We start from the raw sequence: 22,026 nt of genomic DNA, 5'->3' as shown, positions 1-22,026 counted from the left end.
TCCCGCTCCCTCCCGCCACCTCAGGCATGGGTTTAGGCAGCTGCTTTCTCCGCTAACTGCAGGGTGCGCATCTGGGCATCAAAGACCCACGCTCCCCTCATCTCTGCTCTCCTCCACAAAGGACCTCCTCAGCCTGGCCCTCCTCGTGGCACTTGTTTCACAGCAGCACCAAAACCCCTCTGCCAGTCGCCTTCTCCTTCCCGAAGCCTGGCCTGGGAGAATCGCCCCCTGTTATTGTGGCAGGGGAGGCAGAAATCCCAGCTTCGCAGGGCGCCGGCTGTGCCCCTGCCTTCACAGGTCACTGCGTGCATTGTGGCTCGGCGCTCCCGTTTCCCCGAGGGGAACCCAGCTGGATTTCTTTGCTGCTAAAGGGATTCTGCTCTGCTAAAAGAAGAGGGGTTTGGGTTGTGTTTCCCACCCCAGACTCCGTGGCTGGGGTGAAGCAACCTCACATGAGCTATCTTTAACACAGAGAAGACCAGACACCACAGCTTTACTGCGGATAACTCAGGTTTGAGGAACAGCAGCGTCTCCTGTTCTGGGGTTGTCTTAATTTTAAAGCTCAAGTGTCTCATTTCCCCTCGTTTTTACCTTCACACACATCCACTGCCTGTTGTGTTTACCCCTTAACTGTAGGGCTGAGTCAGAGAGAAGCTTCAGGCAGAGCAAGCCGGGTCAAGCTAAACAAATGTGAAGTCCTTCATTTAGGACTGACCTGGATGGACTCCTCCATCAACATATGTACACAAGCCTTGGCTGCTCATGGTTCTCCCTGCCCCCAGCAGCTGTGTTTGTACAGCACCTAAGACGAGGGCATCCGGGGCTGGGAGAAGGGCTGCTCAGCCCTCCCCAGGACGAACGCACACCAGTACTGTTGTCAGGTCTGCCCCGAGGACTCCCTTACTCCAGGAGATCCCCGCAGAGCACTCTGATCAAGGATTGCGTGGTGCGAGTTGGCCTGGCAGATGTGGTTGCTAGTATTGATTGGTATCTCTGGTGCAAGACAGCGCACAGAATGGTCATGAGGGGATTAACTTGCAGTTCCTCTTGCTGTCCTGTTTTCTATACACGACACGATTATACAAAGAGCATTGTAGAAAGCCTCAATCCATAGGTAGGGTAAGGAAATTCCTTCCTACTTGGGGCTAACTGCATTCAATGCCTCTGAAAAACCTGACGATAGAGATGCCTCTCACGCACGCTGCCTGTTACTCCCTTCTTCCCCGTCACAGATTTCCATCCTTTCTACCAGCTTGCCCCAGAATAAGCGCGTTATCCCACTTGAAGGGAATGACCTAACTGACTTGGATCAAGTATTTTGTAATGACGTGCAGCACTTGCCTGTGAACTTTCTGTCACAGCAGGTTTATGAACAGTACTTGATAGTTCTCCACTGGCTTCTGTTCACTGGTTTTCTAATTTGCTTCTCATCTGCACCTCATTGTATGTCCAGATTTCTGTTACTTATCTGCTGCAATATCACATCTCTAGCAAGCTACCATTTTTCCCCAGATTAGTGTTCTTCCTGATCCCGTAAAAATTATTCTGCATTGCTCATTTTACCTCAGGATACCTTCCCCTCATGGAAAACTCCTTCTTAAATATCTTGTTTCAACTTTTCTAAGGAAAATTTGGTTTTGTGTCTGCTTCCAACATTGAATCTCTCATACAAACTATCTAGTTTACCCAAATAGGATAAAACAATGACAGGACAAGAAATAGCTTTACACAAACACCAATTCTTTTGTAAAGCATCAGGGCATAATTGCAAATGCTATTGTTTTTTTCAGGGCTGTGGTAGAGTCTGTCACCACAGCTTTAGTCAGAGAATGACATGGGGAACCCAAACCAGGGGAGTTGAACATGGTCATTCATTTCCAGATAATAATCTGACGTCCGTTCCAGGCCTTAAGACATCTGAAGCTACTTAGTATTTCAGTAAGTAGTGTGGTTTGCTGTAGAGAGAAGCCCTTAAGTAAAGGGATCGTGGAAATTTTTGGTAGAGGACGTGCAGTTAATGGCCTCAGGAAAGGTCTGTGAAGAATTTATTTCATTTTCAGCTGCTGTTTCTAGTAGTCTTATAAGCTCAGACAGGGTTGAGCAGAACAGTTTACGACAGCTACTGTGCCCTTCGGTGGTGGGCCAGCCCTTAAGGCATGCCAGGCTGCAACGGAGAGCCTTCCCCCCAAGCTCCTCTATGAAGGGAACTAGACAGGCATGTTTGTGGTCTCCCTTCCCAGACAGCTTTTTTCCAGGACCCAGGCTCTAATGAATCTCAAGATTAGGCACAACAATAAGCAACACAGGAGACTGGGCCACCGACATGGTAACTGCAGTTATTCCCAGGTTTCTGGGAAACCCAGCGTAGCTCAGAGCTGAGCCAGGGCATGACAGAGAGTCAGCGGAGAATTTATTTTATCCCTTTCAGCTCTTCAGAAAGACCGCCTGGAAATCCGATAGGATGTCACTCCAGGCCCACCCTTCTTTGCAGGGCTGAAGCATTTTGTTTATGGCAGCCTTTGTTTGGCAGGGGGGAGAGGGGAAGCAGCTGCTGGGTCTTCGGTTAGACAGAAAAAGCTTTCAGTGATGCTGGCTTAGAGACTGATGTTTCTGTCATCGATATTGGCAAATCTGGAGACAGATATTTTATCCTGGAAAAGTTCCCTGCAGGTTGGGGTTCAAAGCTTTGGTCCCCCCAACAAGGGGACAGGAGGGCAACCCTCACCTACTCAGTTGCATGGCCTCCTGCGTAGGTGCAGAGGCACAGAAATAACTTGGTTAGCCTCAGAGAGGAAGAACGGCAGCTATATAATCACCCCGTGCCAAGCCACAAGCGCCTCAGGGGAAATTATTGCGGAGAGCACCTGTCTCAACTGGAATGTGGTCTGTCTTTTCTACAAATGTAAATTCTAGGCCTGATATTTCTCATCACCTGAGGAATTGTAACAGACCTTCTTGCCTCCTTTAGGCAGAGCCCTCACCCAAGCCCAGGCAGAGCCAGCCTTATAAAGACTGGACCTACGCACATCTCCTGCTCCAGTGTTTCTAGCCTGCCCTGTTTCTGTGATTCTGCAGCAGAGTACAAGTTAGAGCAGCTCCAGCACCTCCTATAACCAGGAGAGTGCAAAAAAGTTGTTGTAAAGCCCCTTTGATTTCTCCTTCTGCAAGGAGGAGGCGGGGCGGGGGGGGATTCACTCGGCCAGAAGGTAACTCTTGGGATTTGCCGAGGGGCTTGGGAAACTAAAGCGACGAGCTAATCTAATCTGGAGTCTGTCCCACAGTCCTTAATTTATTATCTGGAAATTTGGAAAATGCAAGTATCTCTAATTAAAAACAAGAACCATTTGTGTGTCATGGTTAATGCAGATTTATTTCTGACAATATAATAAATTCAGCACAGATTGGAACCAGCTGCCCCAGCTCTAAGTACCTCAAGTTCCCCCCTCCATGTCACCAGGCCTAGGACTCGGAGGCAGTCATGCCGTAAGTGTCACTGGCCAAGGGGACAGCTCAGCATTGTTCTTGCTTACACAAGGAAATAAACGTTCCTAGGCAAGGACTGGCAAGGGAGCTTGGTCATGGAAAACCTGAGAGCCAAATCAATCTACTTAAAAAGTGATTGATTCCTCCAGTGCAGAGAGGAAGCAGGAACAGGGCTTATGGATGTAGGGGAACACATTTTATATTAAAAAAAAAAAAAAGTCTCTGACTAGCATCCTTCAATAAATCTTCATTTGGGCTCCTGTCATTCCTGAAAGTTGCAGTGCAGAGAGAAGCATATCCTATTCTAACCGTAAGAAAGAGGCGCACAAAGGCAGAGATGCTGATCTTCCCCACATGCCAGGTCTCTTTGCATCCAGGCAAAACACCCAAGAGCAGTAACCCTGAAAGGGAGCCTGCAACTTTCCACCGCTGCAAATACACAAAATATTTTTCATATCCAGGGGTAGGTCAGTAGAACAGGCTATTTCACTTCCCTTCGCCCGTTTCCCTTCTGCCCCGTCTCACCTATTTGGATTGTAAGATCTCTGGAGCAGGACTGTCTTGCAGGTTACAGCCACACAGATTTTTATTGCCACCTGGGGAAAAGCTATGTAAGTATTGCAGCTTTTGGTCCACATGCCTTCCCTCCAGGCAGTCCATGCGCCTCGTAACTACTCAGTGAAGTGGTAAGACACCAGCTTTGATTATTACCCCAGCTACGGGAGAATCTGTACTGTGCTGAGCTCTTCACACAGACACCAGATAAATCATTGGCATTCTCCTTCCCGACAGTTGTGAAGAGCTCTTCCTCCACAGCCCTTGAGATGCTTATCACAGAGAAGCATAGAAGGGATCAGGAAAAGATTTTAGCTGAAAATACCTTACAGTAAGAGACCTTTGGTTTCTTTCCTTTGTAAATGTGGAAGCTACATAGTCAGCATTTCCATTTACAGTCTGATAATATACAGTCAGACAAAAATTCTCATAGGAAATAGGTTGAGATGATCATTTGAAAGAAGAGAAAAAGATACTTTTGAAAACATGTCTGTTTCTTTTAAATTTCATTTTTCTCCTGAGCAACTCATCTGCTGGCCACAGCATTTGGTCCCTGTCAGGCAAGTCAACTCCAGCCAGAACATCTAAGTACAGCAAACAGTTTTGTTGTATTGTTTTCGAAATCAACTATTGTAATCACTGGAGAGTAAAGCATCATGTAACATGGTGCTTTTTTGCAGCAGAGTAGGTTACTTTCAACATGCTCTGGCTATCACCAAGAAGAGGCACTATGCGCATTTCAACAGTGCTAAGTTACAACTTTAAAACATTTGTTTAAAACCAGCTGCATCTCCTCTGCCCAGAGGATGTTCTGTTGGCTTGGCAGACGCTGTAGAAACGACAAGTTCTCAGGCGGGAGTTACACTACAAGATGAACACTTTGGCTTTATTACACCATGAAAGAGCATAAAGCCAAGAGACAGTCAACCAAAATAGTGAACAGAACACATTTAGTGATGAGCAAACCCTGCTGAGTTTTCTCACATCCATCAATCATGCTTTGCAGACCAGTTCTTCGCAACAGCACTATCAGCCACTGCCACAAACCAGCATGTTCTGCTAATAGCACTGATACAACTTCCCTGAGCCCTTACTTTAGCATAGAAGACTTCACACACACACACACACAAATTATTCCTTTTGTTCTACTAATACTGAAACACTGTCAGCATTTTCAGCTGGATAAATCCCTTCCAGTCACTGTCCTGTGTTAAACTCATTGCTGCATTTAACACTACTCACAGCTGTATTTCAGTAAACAGCAAATTAGTTCTGCACAGGCTGGTTTGCGAGAGTCCCTTGGAGCTTTTAGGCCATTAGACACTAAACAGGAAAATATTGCAAGGAGAAAAAAAACCCAGCTAAAACACAGAATCCCTTACCTGCTGGGAGTTGTGGAGGCACAGCCAACAGCAGCCTGCTGCAACGACCACGTTTGGGCCAAAAGAGCTCAGGTTTGCCAAATTTAAAGGCTCAGCCCCAGCAAGGCATGCTGGGAGAGGGAGCAGTCCTCCTCTGAGCATAGTGGGGTGCATGAGGAGAGGGGACAACAGCAACTGCAGGAGGCTCTGGTTCTGAAGCACTCTTGAAAATGACTTTTGTGAGGGTTGGAGGGCGAGGAGCTTGGATCTGAGCTGATTTAGTCACAAAGAGAAGTTTATTCGTTGAAATGCAGCTCCAGCGAGTGACAGATGCGTACCCCCAGCTTCCCTGCAGGCAGGCCTCCGCACGGCCAAGCACCGCAGCTCTTCCTCTTCTCTCCTGACCGTGCGTCAGACCCAGGCGGGCAGCGTGAGCTGTGATCTGCTGTTCTATCTGACCCGGGCTGGGAGTGATGCTGTGCGGCCAGGCTGCATCTGGCGTTACTGTCACACATGTCCAGCCCCGCAGCCCTTCTGTACGTCGTGTCATGAGAGCCCAGAGGCACCCTGCTTCCCTTGCCTAACTCGGTCTTGGAGGGAAATTTCAATTTTGAGACGTGTGAGCCTGGTGTGGCCCCATAGGGGCCTGATCCTGCCACGGTTGTCCCAGTGCTGCCCATTTAGAAGGCATCTGGGTGACATGGTCCCTGGGGGAGCTGCCTTTGGAAGGCTGTTCTCTGCCCAGGAGGGTGAGGAGCCAGGTTCTCCAGCTAACCATGCTCTGTTTCTGTCAGGACAGTAGTGAGGCAGCAGATGGAGCTGGCCCCTGGGATGAAGAAGTCACCAAGTGGTGGGGAGAGTGGAGCTCCTGGTCCACCTGCTCCCGGTCCTGCGGGGGAGGCGTGATGTCCCGGGAGAGGCACTGCTTGCGGCAGAGGTGAGTCGTGTCCCAGCCTGAGCCCTTGGCCAGGTCTCAAGTGGTGGAGGGGAAATGGGGTGCCCCCAACCTGTGTTTTGGGCCCGAATCTCCTGGGTTTGCAGGGTCAGCCGTTCCCTCTTCTGCGGCCTGTTGGAAAGGAAGGCGGCTGTTGCCCGTGGGGTAGGTGGTGAGCAGGCAGTGGTGGGGAGGGCTGACAAGGGAGAAGTACGCCGCAGTGGGACAGGTGACAGGCCCCCTGAACAGGTCACCCACTCAGCCTGGCTTGTCTGATGGGGAGCAAGGGGTTGGTCCCCTCTTTGGGGTCTGTGGGAGACTTGAAGGGGTTGTGGGCTGGAGAAGGCTAGCTCTATTCCTCTTCCCCTTTCCTTCGCAAACCCTCGCTTACTGTGGCTGCTCCGACCAACCTAACCCTGATTTGTAGCCAGTTCCTGTGCGAAGGATGTGGGTACGTGTTCCCAGACACCTTATGGGGACTTGATTTACTCCTGGCAGCAGCCAGCTCAGCCACGTCTCAGCAATTTCCCCTCTTTACTCCCTGCAGAGCTTGCAAGTTTTTTTCCCTGTCATTTATCTGGCTGTCACCTGACAGCATCTCCATTTGTCCCCTACAGCCACATTTGTCCCCTACAGCTGCTACAGGCCTGGTATCAGTTGAACTGGGTTTGTGGGAGTGGGGAGAGCTGGGGAACTTCAGCTGCCTGAACTCCTGCTGTCCCCTCCAGGTCACCTTGCCACCAAGCCCTCTTCCTCCTCCAGCACCTCACTAACCTGCTACTCCAGGCTCCTGAGATGTTAATGAGAGCTGGCATCCTGCAGCACAGCAAGCCCACGGGGGCTGTCCGCCCCACATTTGGCCCCTTTCCCTTCTGCGTGAATGCACTCCTGAGTGGAGGAAGCTCAAGCTAGGGCCCCCAACCTGCTCTCCTTCCTGCAGCAGAAAATGTCTTTTATGTGGTCTGGTTGGCAGCATGGTGAGGGTCCAGATGCGCTGCAGTACCTTCCATCTGGACGTGGCCACCCCGCTGACCAGGCTTGCCGGTGTCTCTGCTGCTGCTCCTCCTCCCCAGCACACCGTGGCCATCATGGGAGAGCAGTGGGAAACAGAGGGCGGGAGGAAGCCTGGGGCTGTCCCATGCCCTGCACAGCCAGAGCAGCCCTTCTGCCCTTTGCCTGATGCCAGAAGAGAGATTTTTCTCTCCATTTGGCATCTGCTCTATCCTTGACTCCACAGCTGGGGAGGGGAGGGCTTTGCTGTGACGTTTTACTCCAGGGATCAAGTCTGAATTTAAAAAAAAAAGCCCAATGTAAAACCCAGCCAAAAGGTTTCTGTAGCTTTAAGGAGAACAGCATAAGTGTGAGCCAGGTATGCCCATGAAACAATTTGCCTGAGTCTGCAGGCACCCTCTGCTTCAGCTGAAAGGGATGGCAGTTTTTAAGCTTTTTGGTGCAAATGTAGGTTTTGCCTACATCATGTAAAGCATTGCTCTGGAGGGACAGCTGCAGTACCTCTAGCCAGTCCAGCTTGAATATTCCTACAGGGTTCTTCATTACCCAGTGTATCCTAAATTCCCAATACTGTTAACGCATTGTCTGCTGTTGATCTTTACACAGACCAGATCGCCTTAATCTGTGGTCTCGGCCATTCTCCATATGTCTTCTCAGCTTTCAAGAATTTTTTTTGCCTTTGCATCAGTCAAGGACTCCAGTATCCCCTGGATAACTCCTGCTGGCCAGAGCTAAAGCGTCAAGTGTTGAGAAATTCCCGTGGTTTTGGGCAATCATCTGCACCAAGCCTTTCCTGCTAATCTTTTAAGGTGGCCAGTCCCCATGAGAGGTGCCATCTCTCTGCCTACTGCACAGTGAATCCTGAAATCAACTCCCCTGGTTACTGCAAATCCTGGGTGCTTCCATGGGAGTGATGGATCATGAGGGTCTGTTGTCCTTTTGTCACATCAACCCTTTTGGAGCTCAGAGGTGAAGGGACACAGGGGTGATGATACTACAGTTGCTCCCCATCTGCTCAACCTGCCCCAAAACAAGAGTAGCCTAAAATCATAGTCCACCTAAAAGCACTGAAAATGTGTTTCAGAGATGTTGGCTAGTCTAGATCCAGAAAGCTTTGCTCTGATAAAATGCCTGCCTTGCTACTCCCCCTTAAGTCAGGCCTGACTTCTCTGTCATCCTCAATACCTTAGTACTTCACAGACCTCCAGCTCATTTTCTTTCTGCTTTGCAGGCTCCAGATGCCCCAGGGAACAAACAGCACCATGTGTGTTGGTCAAGCCAAGCACTACCAACTGTGCCAGCAGCAGGTGAGAACCACTTCCAGTACTGACTGGTCCTCACTGGGGGATGCGGGACTCAGGGGGTCACACTTGGAGCTGCAAGAGCACCAGCACTCAGGGTGCGACTGGTCCGTCAGAGGAGTGCAGACAAGGGGTATGATCCGCTCACTCCTGGAGTGGTTGGCAGTGGTTGCCTTTGAAGACGTGGGAGATGGGCTCTACTCTCTGGGACTGAGAGGTGGGGGAAAAGGATGTAAAAACATATTTGTTGTGGGGTGGGGGGAGGGACAAAGTTTTTCCAGTATGCTTTTCCCTTCGGTGGAAGTAATTTTTGCAGGACTGTTAAATACAGCTGTCTGAGGGGCCCTTGGCAACGGAGGCCTGGCCTTTCTGCCTGTATTACGGCACCTCAGAGTCCATCACTGGTTCCTTCCAGGGTGGACAGGGCATCTTCATCCTCCTGGCATGCAGCAGGGACAAGCAGCTGTCACAACCATGGCTGTGACATAGGGAGCTTTTGATCACATTTATTCCCTCCATAGCCCTGCCCAGCCAACACAGCAAGCTTCAAACAGCAGCAGTGCTCCAGTTTCAATGCCAAAGCCTTTGGGAAGCGCTACTACCACTGGATGCCCCTCTATCCAGGTGGGTTTTCATAGCTTCACACAAAGGATCAGGGTGAGAAAACACCCACAGGATCTTCTGAGACACAGAAGAAGGGGAAGGTCCCAGGGGACAAGGGATGGATGCTCCTGGCTGGTCTGGAAGTGCTTCCCTATGCTCCCTGCTTTGGAGAAATCGTTCCCTGTCTCTTCACAGAACCGCTCCACCCAGCCAGGCCTCCTCTCTCACCACATTGCTCCTGTTTTGGATCCTACATCAGCAAGCACTGGTGGGCAGACAGGACACAGGCTTCTCTGAGTTGTCTTGGCTAACCAGCAGTCATCTTGGCAGAGTGGGTGTTCACGCTCTTTGTGCCTTCTACCATTTTGGCTGCCTCTGTCACCCGGCATGCTCCCCGCTGGGTTGGTGGTGGGTTGTTCTGAACAGGATGCCCATCCGTTTCCTGCACAGGCGAGACAGATTGCTTCACATGGGTTGCCAGTTGTCCCTTCAGGCCCAGATTGAGCTCACCTAAGATACTACCCTCTTTCTGGACCCACCTGTTTTTCTCTTTCCATTAGCTGCCAAGGGGACATAGAACATCTGCACCTCTAGCTTCAGTTGCTCAGATGAATGGGGTGTAGCTAGCCACAGCCCCACACAGTCAGTACCCCTCTTAGAGGTCTTGCTTGCTCTTGTGTATTTATGTGTGGCCTGGGATCTGCTGATGCAGGTTCCCGTGTCTGGCACAGGGGATGGCACTGCAAAGGGGAGAGGGTATGGCAAGGAAGAGGGTTTGCCAGCAAGAAGTATTTCTGCTAGGCATGGTCCCTAGCTGCAGCCTCGTACCATGACTCCTTTACTACTACAAAATCTGTAGCCTTGGGGTCTCATGTCAAGCAGCAGGAACATCCAAGGTGACATCAAACCATCAGTATGGATAAGAGGAAAGTCCCCTTCCTTGCTGCCCATCTCTGAGCGGCTTGATCTACCTGGTGACTTTCTGCCTCTGTCCCTTCAGATGACTACACCAGTATCTCCAACAAGCCGTGTGACCTCCAGTGCACCACCCAGAGTGGAGAGAGGCAGCTGATGGCCCGAGCACAGGATGGTACCTCCTGCAAGGACAGGACCTATCAAGGGGTCTGCATCAATGGGAAGTGTGAGGTGAGGCTCTGGGAGGAAGTAGTACAGAAACTGGGAGTGTAAGTGCATGACTGGACCTCCTGGTCTTTGCAAGGCGGGGGTCCCAGCAGGGAATTGAAACTGAGGCCTGGCGTGGAGTAACTACATTCACTCTTGAATGCCAGTGGGCTAGAGGAGAGCAGAGAGGTTCACACAAAGGGAATTACATACACCCACATGTTCCCACTGAGCGACAATACTTTCCTCCCAGCACAGAGATGATTAGAATTGCAGGTTTGTTTACGTAGTCATCCAATTTAAAAAAAAAAAAAAATCTTCCATTTGATTTTTCACCTCATACAGCAAGGATGAAGGGTGGTTCTACATAGGTACAGAGAGGTGCCTTACAACCTCAGAAAGGCCTGCCTTTGATGCAGCATCTCCTGGAGAGTGATGTTGTATGTCATTTCAGTGAGAAGGATTGGCCTAAATACAGAGACAGAAGGAACCAAAACAGCTTACCCGAGTCTTGCTCCATTCACCTACACACACAAGCCCCTGCCCCAGGTTCAGGGGCACAATGTAGATGGTCACAAGTTACACAGGTGAATTTCTGCTGCTGTTGGATCCATTCATTCATCACTCCACTCCAAGCTAACCTAAATCCCACCCCCAGCCTCACCAAAAGAGCATAGTGGCATTTCCTCAAAAAGACCCTGACCTGTGGAGATAAGCTGGCCCCAGGAAACCTTCTCTTGTTTTATTCTTTGCAGCCAGTTGGGTGCGATGGGAGCCTGTACTCACCCCGGACGATGGACAGATGCAGGGTGTGTGGAGGGGACGGCAGCACTTGCCACCGTGTCTCGGGCAGCTTCCGAAAGGCAATCTCACAGATAGGTACTCCCTGCTACCACAGTCCGGAGACTTCACCTGCTACTTCTTACCACCAGCTGGCGTGAAGGGTGACTGGCTTGAATGCGGGTAGGAGTTTCCCAGCTGCTTGGTGGAAAGAGCTGAAGAGTGCCACCCCTGCTTAAATGCCTGTAGTTTGTCCTTTTTACTTTATCATCAGAGGAGATTGGTTTGATGTGCTGTATATTAGGCTGGTAAGGTTTCCCTTCACCTCTTTACAATAGGAAGCAGCTGGGGATCTATTTGTTCCTATTGATTTTGGCATCTTGCCCACCTCAGATAATGTGAAGAGATCAATGAATCTTCTTTTATTTGTGCTACACGTTCATTTGAAACTTAAGCTCCTATGATGAGGGTCACAGCGTTTGTTTCAGCCTGCACTTTGTCTCCTGCTTTCCCCAGTCCTATGGCTGGCACAGCTGAAGGACAGTCCCTCTGAAACTGGGCTGAGATTCATCCCTTGCAACCTCATGGCCCATTCCTCCACCCACAGAAGGAATAGACTGTGGTATGCTCATTAGTAATTAATTAACTGTGGTTTGAGGATGTTTTGGAGCATCATTTCACACTTGTTTCACTAGTCTGCCTCGCTCTCTACAGCCACTAGACTAGAAAAGCACTCAGGCCCCTTTCCAGAGCAGGGGTAATGGTGCTAACCCCTCTAGCAGTACAGATACAGTTTTGGCCTCCCATTCCAGTCCTCATAAAATCTTACAGAACGGACAAGACCTGCATTTCTAGCAGGAAAGACAAGCTGCCAAACCACACAACTTTAAGAGCCTTCTTATTTCCTCTCCCTTTAAAGGTCAATTTTTACACTACTCCTGAGACAAATTCTGTTGAGTCGGGAGCTGAGGGGACCTATGGTCTTTTCCATCCTCTGTTCAGCATCAGCCCTGATCACTAGTAAGCTTTTTCTGTGTTCTTGCCAGAAAGAGCATGAGAGCATATTCATCCACATACCTAAAGCCAGACTGTTATACTTGTGCAGTTCCTTCCTTACTCCAAACCCGGCAGTGCTCGGACTGAGCCTTAGAGACCTGTAATGGTGATCTGTAATGGGACTTCAGAGGGGAGCTGGGATTAGAGCTCACGGACTGGCGCAACATGCATTTATGTCCTTAGCGTCCTGCCCCTGAAGGGCAGCGCTGCCCTCCTACATAGACACTTGTCCCACGAGCTGCTTTTCCTAGCCAGACCTTCTTATTCTGTCCTCGGGGTTTCCTCACCCTCTGTTCTGTTCCTCAGGTTACGTTTTCATCACCAACATCCCTGCTGGGGCTACGGACATCCTCATCATTGAGCGCAGGAAAACAGAAAACATCCTGGGTAAGCAGCGGAACCGGGTGGATGTGGAGATCCCAGTTCAGCTGCCTGGGAGGTGGGAGGAGGGCTCTGTGCACTCCCTTCTGTGCTGTGAGAGAGCTATCTGTGAGCCTTTCCTCCAGAGTAGCACAGGGGCACTTCACCTCTCCATAAACCAAGGCTACCACATCTCCAGCAGCAGGAAGGACATTTGGAAACCAAGCTCACTATGGGCAGTCCCTGTTGTGAAGACATTTGTGCTCTTGTTGGAGAGGGAAATGACAGCAGCAGGCATTGAACGCCGCTGATCTGACCTGATGTGGAAGATGAACGCTGGAGGGCCTGCGGTTCTTTTTCTATCAGGCTTTTCTCGGTCATGAGCTGTTTGCTCTCCTCAGTGCCAGTGCAGCCCCGGTGTTCTGCACAGATTATCACATTTGTGCCTTTTCTCTCTCTTTGAAGCACTCGCAGATGAATCCGGGCATTTCTTCTTCAACGGCAACTCCGCCATTGACAACCCCCAGAACTTCAGGGTAGCTGGCACGATCTTCAAGTACCGGCGGCCCTTGAGCCTGAACTCAGATGGGCTGGAGTATATCATAGCTCACGGGCCCACTAACCAGTCTCTGAATGCCATGGTACGTGAGGAGCTAGTTTTAGGCTTTCCTGTCTTGCCTGTCCCAAAATTGTGAACCTCCCTCAGACAGAGGGAATATTAACCTGATTCCCAAGCCAAACCTGAGTGTGTACGTGGCTGAGGAAGCCAGATATTGTCTTGGAGGGGGGTTTCCTCGTGGATTTATGAGGATGCTGTCTTCTCTTAACATCCATCACAAAATGGATGTGGCTGGAAGAGGTCTCTGGGAAATACACGTCCTTAAAATAAAAACAGTTTTGTTTTCTTTCTCTGTTTCCTCCAGTACTATAACTTTAATGGGAAAATGCCACACATAACTTACGACTACACTGTACCACGGACACCACCTCTCCGCACTGCAGCCCCTGCTGTAGACAGACCTCTGTATCATCACCTACCAGAGACCAGCCAGAACCATCCCGTTCCAGCCAACTCCAGAGCTGCCCAGGACTTCAATGCCACATGGCTCTCCCTGTCGCCAGATGACACCAGTGAACAGCTTCCTCTAAGAGAAGGGCATGAAGATTTAGGCTTCGGCCACCCGCACTTCTTCCAGACCAACTCCACAAGTCAGACTCGGGACTGGGGCTGGGAACAAGGTGAAGAGAAGAAGTATGACTTCCAGATAAGACAGGTCTACCATGCAAACACAGCAGGAGAAGAAGAGGAGGAGGAAGCAGCAGCAATTGGTGGAGAAACAGAGTTGGGTTGGTTGCTTTGGTTTCCCTTCTCTCCCATTTTATTCATTGAAAGTGGACATCCCACATTGGTCTTCTTGAAATCTAAGGTGGCTTTACCATCAGGGCGGACAGGAGGGAATGATGATTAATAGCAGGGTGGGGACTCTCAGGGAGCAGCAAGGGCCAGTAGCTCCGCAAGGGAAGGGGAGCTGGGAGAGGGTGGCCATGATACAGATCAGGCAGTGCCCTCTCAGGCAGGGCAGTCCCACGGCACCTGAGCTTGGCAAGCAGGGCAGTGACAGCAACAGGTCCTAGCAACAGTCCAGTGATCGTCCGGTGAAAGCAAGGTGACAAGTCAAATCTGAGGTGAATCTGGGAAAGCCAAACAACAATTCAGGAACAAAGTACACCTGCAACATTGCTTAGGCCAGGACTGAAAGCCCAGGCCTGAGCTTAAATGGAGCTCCTGAGCAATGGGCAAGAGAGTGTGTGAGGTTGGTCTGGGCAATTAAGGCCTGTTGGTGCACCCTGGTGGCAATTTATGATTTTGAGGCCAAATACTGAATGGTTTTTGCCTTGTTAAATACCACATGCTGAAGTATAAGCCATCCAATATACTTAAAGCATCCCTGTGTTTTTCTTTCAGCTCTCAGGTTCAATCAAATTTCCATCAGCACAGCCGTACCCTACAGCATGAGGGGATCCGAGCTCTCGGAGAACAGCCGCATAGCGTCCTCCAGGCTTCGTCTCTTCAGGCGACTGTGTCACCGAGACCCGCACAACACTGCCTTCTGCAGGGAGCTGCAGCACCTGGCAGCCAGGCTGGCCCCAAGGAACTCCACAGCAGGACTACGGACCGAGACAGCTGCCCGGTGGCCACAGGGCCTCCACAAAGCGCCGGCCCGTAAGAACTCACTGGAGGACTTGAAGGTGGAGGCATTTGCTGGGAGTCAGGGGGAAGCAGCCAACTACAGCATGATGGCATCTGTGGAGAGCCCTCTGCTAGGTGCCAGCCCAGCCGCGGACATCAGCCAGGCAGAGCCTCTGCAAGCCCCTGGCACTGAAAGGTGGCACTTGATTTCCTGGGCAAAACAGGAGCGTGGTTAGCTGGGGAGGGAGGGTCAAGCCAAGCCTTTGGTAGTCTCACTGCTGTCCTTGATGTCCCCATTCTCCAATGTCTATCCGTGGCAGCTGCTGTAGGAACTTGACCAATGGTGTGTCCTCCAAAGACTGATTGGCACAACTGGCTTGACACAAAGCTCCCAGAATGTGTGTTGCACCCCCCACCCCTGGCCTCTAAGGGATCCGTTTAAATGGGTTCTGAAGGACCTGGCGGGCCAACACTAATGTGATTGTAAAGAAGGCCGGGAGCCTATAGCACGTCACATACACATGTTTACCAGCACATCACGCCCCTTCTGTCCCATTCTTCTGGGCACACATGCCTCTGTAACTTCAACAAACGTTTGGCAGGAAAATGAGGGCCAACTTTTAAACATTTCTGGCAGGCCACATGTGAACTCTCCCACCACATTATATGGTAAGAGGGACCTTGCTTGAGCTCCCCTTTCCCACCTACCGTCGTACCTCTCGAGGTGATAGCATGAACTGAAGCTGAGGGCGCCTGCATGTTCGAAAGACTGTAATCTAGACCAGTCTCACTGTGAACGATGCCACCTCCCAGAGGATGTTGATCCATGGCTTTTCACAGCCTTGCTAGTTGAATTCAGGAGGTGGATCAAGGCTTTACACTCTCTGTTCATCAGTGGTCCATCTTACCCAAGGTGGGGAGATGGAGAGTGGAAACACTGCGTTTCTTTCCATCTTCAAAGATAGTGAGGAGGAAATTCACTATATTTTATGTTTGCAGCAATTTTTCATTTTTAGCTCACGCCGCCTCCTTTTTCCACAGCAACGAGTTTGATGTGAGCCCTGTGGGCCATGATGACATTAGCTTGGCTGACATGTATCGGTGGAAAGTCTCAGCTTATGCCCCCTGCAGCTCCACGTGCACTTCAGGTAGGTTTGGCTTCAGGTGACTGATGATGTGAGGTCCTTTTTGGCTGTTGATGGAGAGAATACTGGTATTTTTTAAAATGGCAGGTAGAGTTTCAGATGCAGTGAGCACTCCAGTGATTTAATCATGGTGGGAGGAGGCTTTTGGATCTGATGGAGCCTGACCAAGAGAGAGTCTTGATTGCCCAGCAGGTATCAGCACCTCCTATGCGATGTGTGTCCGGTACGACGGAGTGGAAGTGGATGAAACGTACTGCGATGCCCTAACCCGACCAGAACCTACTCACGAATTTTGCACAGGGAGAGATTGCCAGCCTAGGTGAGTGGAAATGACATCAGCTGTCCACGGGGACAGTATATCTTTGTAAGGATCGTTCTCTGCTCAAAGCATACGGCCATTTCTGGGCTGGAAGATACGCTTAAACAGCTAAGCTCTTGTATCCCCTTGTAAGCAAAAAGAGGGAGGGAATTTGGTGTCTAAATTGCCTGCTAAGGGCAAAGTTGGCTTTCAAGACCAGCATTGCCTTAACACAGACATATACGTGATGAGCAGATTCATAGCAGCAGCTACTGGGTGAGGGAGTCCCAGGCGTGCAGGCACTCCCCAGCCACCCCGTGTCCCTGGTCCCCCTTACCTGGGTTTTCCTTTGTGCTTTCTCTCCTGGGGACTGCTCGTGGAGGTGGGAGACCAGCCGGTGGAGCGAATGCTCCAGGACCTGTGGTGAGGGCTATCAGTATCGCACTGTGCGCTGCTGGAAGATGCTGGCTCCAGGCTTTGACAGCTCCGTTTACGACGACCTCTGTGAGTCAGCTGGGCTGGCCAGGCCCATGGAGAGGAAAGCCTGCAAGAACAAGGCCTGTGGGCCCCAGTGGGAGCTCTCCGAGTGGTCCGAGGTAGGCAGCAAGGGAGCTTTGCTCCCAGAGGTAAGCAGCCGGGGCTGGGCTGGGGCCTGGAGGAAGGTGACTGGCAGATGTTGGGCAGTGAGGAAGCCCCTGGTCAACTGCATCCTGGGGAAACAAGGACTGCCTTTACCCACGGCTCCCCTGTTCTGGCACTGCTCAGCGGACAAAGGCCATTGCAAAACGTTTTTTCTAAGGTCACTTCTCAAGCAGGATGTTGACCAAATGAAAGCCCGGCCAGCAAGAGGCTTTGCCTCCCTCTTCCAGAGGATCTAAACAATTCTCTGATTCTATCTAAGAGTGAATGGGGAAACAGTAGCATGAAGATATAGAAAGGCTAAAACCCAATCAAAATCCCTTTGATTGACTTTCCACAGCCTGCTTGGGACTGGGCCAGTGGAGCTGCCCAGTAACTTTGAATAGCAGTCCAGGCCTCAGCATCTTGGAGCGTTGGAGCTCTAGGACCCAAAGTAAAGAAGCAGCAGAGAGAGAGATGGACCCACCTTTTTCTGTCCCTGCTGGGGCCCTTCCCCTTTTCCCTAGTGCAGCAGGAGGAAAACAGGAGGAGGCATAGCTGCCTCCCTCGCCTTTGCTCATCCCCCTTGTTCTCTGCTTCTGAGCCCTGGGGCTGACTGTCTATGGCCGTTGCAGTGTTCGGCCCGGTGTGGCACACAGGGGACGATGAAGCGGGAGGTGCGCTGCTCGGTGGAAGCAATCCTCTGCGACGAGTCCCGGAAGCCCAGCAGCGAGAAGGTGTGCACAGGCCCGCCCTGCGACCGCCGCTGGACCGCTTCAGATTGGGGCCCGGTGAGTCCGGAGGGTCTGCTTCTCCTTGCACCCGATGTCAGGGGTGCAGGGCTAGTGGGAGAGAGCAGGTGGGCAGTCATGCTAGTGCTCTCCTTCTGGCAGAGGCTAAGCTAAAGAAACTAGAATAATCTGTATTTTTGCCTCTCCATGCTGTAAGTTTTGATTAGCTGTGAGGTGAGCTCCATTCAATAATCTAGGAAGCTCACGGTAGCTGGAGAATGGAAGCCCCTGACCAGATGTATCTCTAAAGACCCTTGGGGTCCAGTGCCACAGTCCCAGCGGCAGGGCTAGGCTCTGGACTCAGATCTCCTGGCACCACCGACGCTGACCCCTCCACCTTCCTACTTTCTGATGTGTCTAAATGCCCTTTATTCCTCCAAGTGCTCAGGTTCGTGTGGTGAGGGACGCATGAGCCGCTTCATCGCATGTCGCAACCTGGAGGGCAAGGTGATCTCCAACTCGCAGTGTGACCCAGCCACCAAGCCCCTGGCTGTCCATCCGTGTGGAGACAAGAACTGCCCTGCACACTGGGTGGAGCAGGAGTGGGACCAGGTAAAGCCAAGCCCAGCCCTGTGTCCTCAGCCCTCCTTCCCACCCCATATCCCACAGGAGATGGTGGGAGCCTGGCTCCCTTGACAGAGCAAGGTTGTATGGTGCGACCTCCAGCCATGGAGCTGTACCCTTGTCCTAGCTCCTTTTAGAAAGAGGGAAGGAGTAATGAATACCCCACCTTGTCTCACCCGTACCCTATAGACCACCCCAAAGTTTGTGGTATTTGCTGCTTTCCCAGGGACCTCCATTGGAGGGCACCAATGTCCTAAGGAAATCATCCTCTTCTCCCGCCTCTGGCTCCCAGCTGGCAGTTGCAGACACCTCAGCAGAGTTCTTTGTCCAGAACATGCACTCACCCCCTCACGATTTTGGTTCCACCACTAAAGAGAAAGCCGCAACAAAACCAGCTTCCTCTCTGATAAATAATAGCCAGAGGTAAACCTGAACTACAGCCCAGATCCCTGCCCTGGAAGTCACATCCAGGCCATGACTGTGTACTTGCCTCAGGACTTAAGAGTCCAGTGAACATGGGCCAGGTACCCCGTTCTACAAAACAATTGGTCTCTGCCAATCTACTTACTCCCCTTCTGTTGCTCAAGGCTTAGAGGCTTCCCGATACAAGCTGATCCAAATCCCAGAGCACCCAGAAGAACACATTGAGTCAGTTGTCGGGTTTGGGCTTTGTCTTGAGCAAAATAGGGATTCACAAAGCACTAAGGAAGAAGGTTTCTAGGGAGCCAGAGAAGCAGCCAAGCCCTTTCCCCTCCAACCATAGCTAAACCTCTGTTCTCATTTTGCTACCCTTTATAGCTGTTGACTACATTCAGCTGAGTCTCCCTCCAGCACTGGTAACAAGCACGAACTGGTTAAACCTGGGGACTCATGGCAGTCCCATAAACCTCTCCTGCTCTGGCCTACGGTGTGGGTCACACACAATACTGCAATGCAGTTTTTCAGCTGTGTCCAGGCTATTAAACTCACCTAAACGTTGAAAGACCAGCTGAGTTCCCTACCTTTGTGTGTGCCAGCTTCTTTGCCTTTGCTGTGTTCTCTCAGCTGATCAGCTCTTGAGTTCGCAGGATGACTAAGGGCGGACGCAGGCCAGCTGTGCTGGCCCTGCCGTGGTGAAGAAGGGCACAAAGCAGTGAAATCTCAAACTGGCAACTGCCTCCATGGGCATCAGGGAGCAGAGCTGAGCTAGAATCAGATCCTGCCTCTTGCTGCTTCTCTTGGTGGTGTCCTGAGAGAGTGAGTCCTCCCAGCTAAGCCTGCATAGCTTTGGGCTCGGCAGTACTTGTCCATGCAAATCACCTGCAGTGCACCGGTTTGGTCCCCTTGGGCCCGCGCAAAGCTTGTCAGTACTCCAAGATGTAGGTTGCTATGTGAATACGCTACATGTTTTTTGAGAACATAGATACACGTAAAATAAAACAGAAACAGCCTCTTGTAGTCTTACCTTGGCTGCTCCGGGTCTCTTGTGGTAGCTGCTCTCAAGGCCAGCCAAGGTGAATTCAGCATTCCCAGTGCTGGCTAAACACCAATTCCAGCTCCTCTCCTCGCTCCCTAAGAAATGCAGCTCCTTTGCAGACACCCATTGCTCCTGTGACCTGGGAAGCACTACCTCCGTTAGACTGGTGTTAGCACATGTATTAAGCACCTTGCTTCTGAGCAGGATGCCATCTTACCTACAGCCTGAAGCTCTACAGCTGACGAGCATCTTTTGTTACCTGGCTGTTTCGTTCTGTTTCCCAGTGTGATGCCAGCTGTGGGCGAGGGATGAAGACACGGGCTGTCTTGTGCGCAGGCCTGGAGAATGGTGTGTACAAGGAGTACCCTGAGAAGCGCTGTGAAGCCTCTCAGAAACCTGAAGAACAAGCTGCCTGTTTCAGGAGGCCATGTTCAACGTGGTTCACTACCTCCTGGTCTCAGGTAGGGCTCAGGGTGGTGGGGAAGGGGGAGAGGAGGCCTCATAACCCTGGTTGGTGGAGCATGACCTGCACTGAGGCTTTCTAGCAGCCTGTTCTGCCGAGGGCTCTGTTAGGTCTAGGTGGGACCATGAGCTCTGCTCTTCTGCAGACCAGGCAGCAGGTGGAGGGACTGGCACAGGGAAGCTGGAGAAAACCTTAGAGCCTGTGGATTATTGCCTCAAGCAAGAGCATGCACCACACTGCAGGCATACAGGATACAGCTGTGTCTCCTCCTCTGCCAGGAGTCAATGTTCTGTCTTTCCCTGCTTTCCCTTGATTTTAACTGGTGAGCGTTCAGGGAATGGGAGGACAGGGGGAGCTGGGCCTGGCTCACAGCAGCCATTTTCTCCATCTTCTATCACAGCATCAACACTCAAAGCAAAAACAATTCCAAGTTGCATTAAAGAGATGAAAGCAAACTCCTCCCTTGCTCTGCCCCAACCCCGGCTCAGGGAGGCTCTCCTCCAGCAACAAAAGGGGAGCAGAAGTTTGAGATCAGTGTGTGATTTGACCCAAACCTCCTCAAGAACAGTCTCCAAAGCAGGGACCGGGAGGCTTCACTGGAAGAACGAATTTGGGAACTACAGAAAAATAAAAAAATGCCTCTGACGATCCCTTTCCTCTTTCTCAATCCCGACAGTGCAGCAAGACGTGTGGTGCTGGTGTGCGACTGCGTGAGGTGAAGTGTTACCAGGGGGAAGCGCTGGCTCAGGGCTGCGACCCCACTTCCAAACCAGAAGCCAGGCAGACATGCCAACTCCAGCCGTGCCCCACAGAGGCACCAGGTAAGTCTGGGAGGGCAAGGAGGGAGAGGAGCTCTTGGGAGCCCTGTGCTCTGTCCAGCTCTCTGCTGGGGAAGCACATCTCCTTTTTAACCCCTTCTGTGGATGCTTCTGCTCCCCAGAAGAAGACTGTGAAGACAAAGCGACGGCCAACTGCGTGCTGGTGCTGAAGGTGAAGCTGTGCTCTCACTGGTACTACAGGAAGGCTTGCTGCCGGTCGTGTCGGCTCAAGTCACCCTGACTGCCGCCAGGCCGTACTTCCCTTCCAAGTTCAGGGGCAAGAGCCCCCTTGGGCCAGACTTTACCACTTGAAGCCACCCCACTTGGCTTGGCTGTGGAGCCAGTCCCTGTAGACCAGCCTGCTCAGCGAGGAAGGATTCCTAGGACTTAGTCGTCACCGTTCCCTCTCCACCAAGAGGCTTTTACACAAGACAAACCGTCAGTTCCTAGAAAGCTACTGAGAAGTGAGTTGGGAAAGCCTGTCCCTGCTGTCGTCATCTCTGAAGATCTCTAGTTGGAGGCGGTGGGGCGCAGAGGCCAGCCCGCAGCAGGGCACAGACAACAGCAGCCGTCTCTCTGGTCTGCTCTGCAGATTTTTCTACTACAAGGGCAATTTCCAAAACGCACCGAAAAATTCTGTGTCACAATAAAGAGCTAAACTGTAAACCTGTGGTTTTGGGATGCATGTACCTAGGCCAGAGGCAAGGGAGGAGGAGGGACACAAGAGGAACAAAAGCAGGAGCAGGAAGGGTGGGGAGGAAAAATCCTTGCACCAGTACAGCTTCCAGGCGGCACTAGATAAAGCTCATTTTATGTTGCCTGCCAAAGAACAGAAGTCACTCCTGGTTTGTATTTCAAAGTCCTCATTTATTTCTGACATTAAATTTGGACCCATAGCTGAGCAACAAAGACAGAGAATAATAACAGGAGGAATCTGAAGTGGAAAAAATCTGGGATCCCTGCCCCTACCCCGTCCTGTTCCTCCACCATCCCCAAAACCTTCTAACCCACAGTTGCACCTCCCGTGTTTCCAGCCCTTTCAGACTCACCCGTAGCCGTGCCAGACCCAGGGTGTTGTGTTGGCTGTGAGGCTAACCCTCGCCTCGGCCATCCACC

The 22,026-nt window shown here is 51.3% G+C and overlaps 1 protein-coding gene across 1 annotated transcript; it reads left to right on the top strand.

Moving 5' to 3' along the window:
* Positions 1-3,478: 3,478 nt before the first annotated feature.
* Positions 3,479-21,564, top strand: LOC127019049 (ADAMTS-like protein 2). The gene is made up of 18 exons (XM_050900961.1): positions 3,479-3,483; positions 6,145-6,336; positions 8,576-8,651; positions 9,167-9,269; positions 10,249-10,394; positions 11,126-11,249; positions 12,513-12,593; positions 13,032-13,207; positions 13,490-13,913; positions 14,533-14,953; positions 15,799-15,905; positions 16,092-16,221; positions 16,583-16,796; positions 17,454-17,609; positions 17,991-18,161; positions 19,914-20,090; positions 20,769-20,913; positions 21,033-21,564. Exons 1-18 carry the CDS (start codon positions 3,479-3,481, stop codon positions 21,149-21,151), a joined length of 2,967 nt encoding a protein of 988 aa, XP_050756918.1. The 3' UTR covers positions 21,152-21,564.
* The last annotated feature ends 462 nt before the right edge of the window (positions 21,565-22,026 follow it).

Source organism: Gymnogyps californianus, chromosome 8, assembly GCF_018139145.2.
Source record: "Gymnogyps californianus isolate 813 chromosome 8, ASM1813914v2, whole genome shotgun sequence".
In the NCBI taxonomy this organism is placed as follows: domain Eukaryota; kingdom Metazoa; phylum Chordata; class Aves; order Accipitriformes; family Cathartidae; genus Gymnogyps; species Gymnogyps californianus.
Note: the sequence above shows the minus strand (reverse complement) of the source record. Positions and strands in the feature narration are given on the sequence as shown.

What these genes read in the sequence shown, in the direction of transcription:
- LOC127019049 (XM_050900961.1), top strand. An exon ending in CTGGATGCCCCTCTATCCAG is followed by an intron (nt 9,270 to 10,248) that starts GTGGGTTTTCAT and finishes CTGTCCCTTCAG; the next exon opens with ATGACTACACCAGTATCTCC. An exon ending in TCACTACCTCCTGGTCTCAG is followed by an intron (nt 20,091 to 20,768) that starts GTAGGGCTCAGG and finishes CAATCCCGACAG; the next exon opens with TGCAGCAAGACGTGTGGTGC.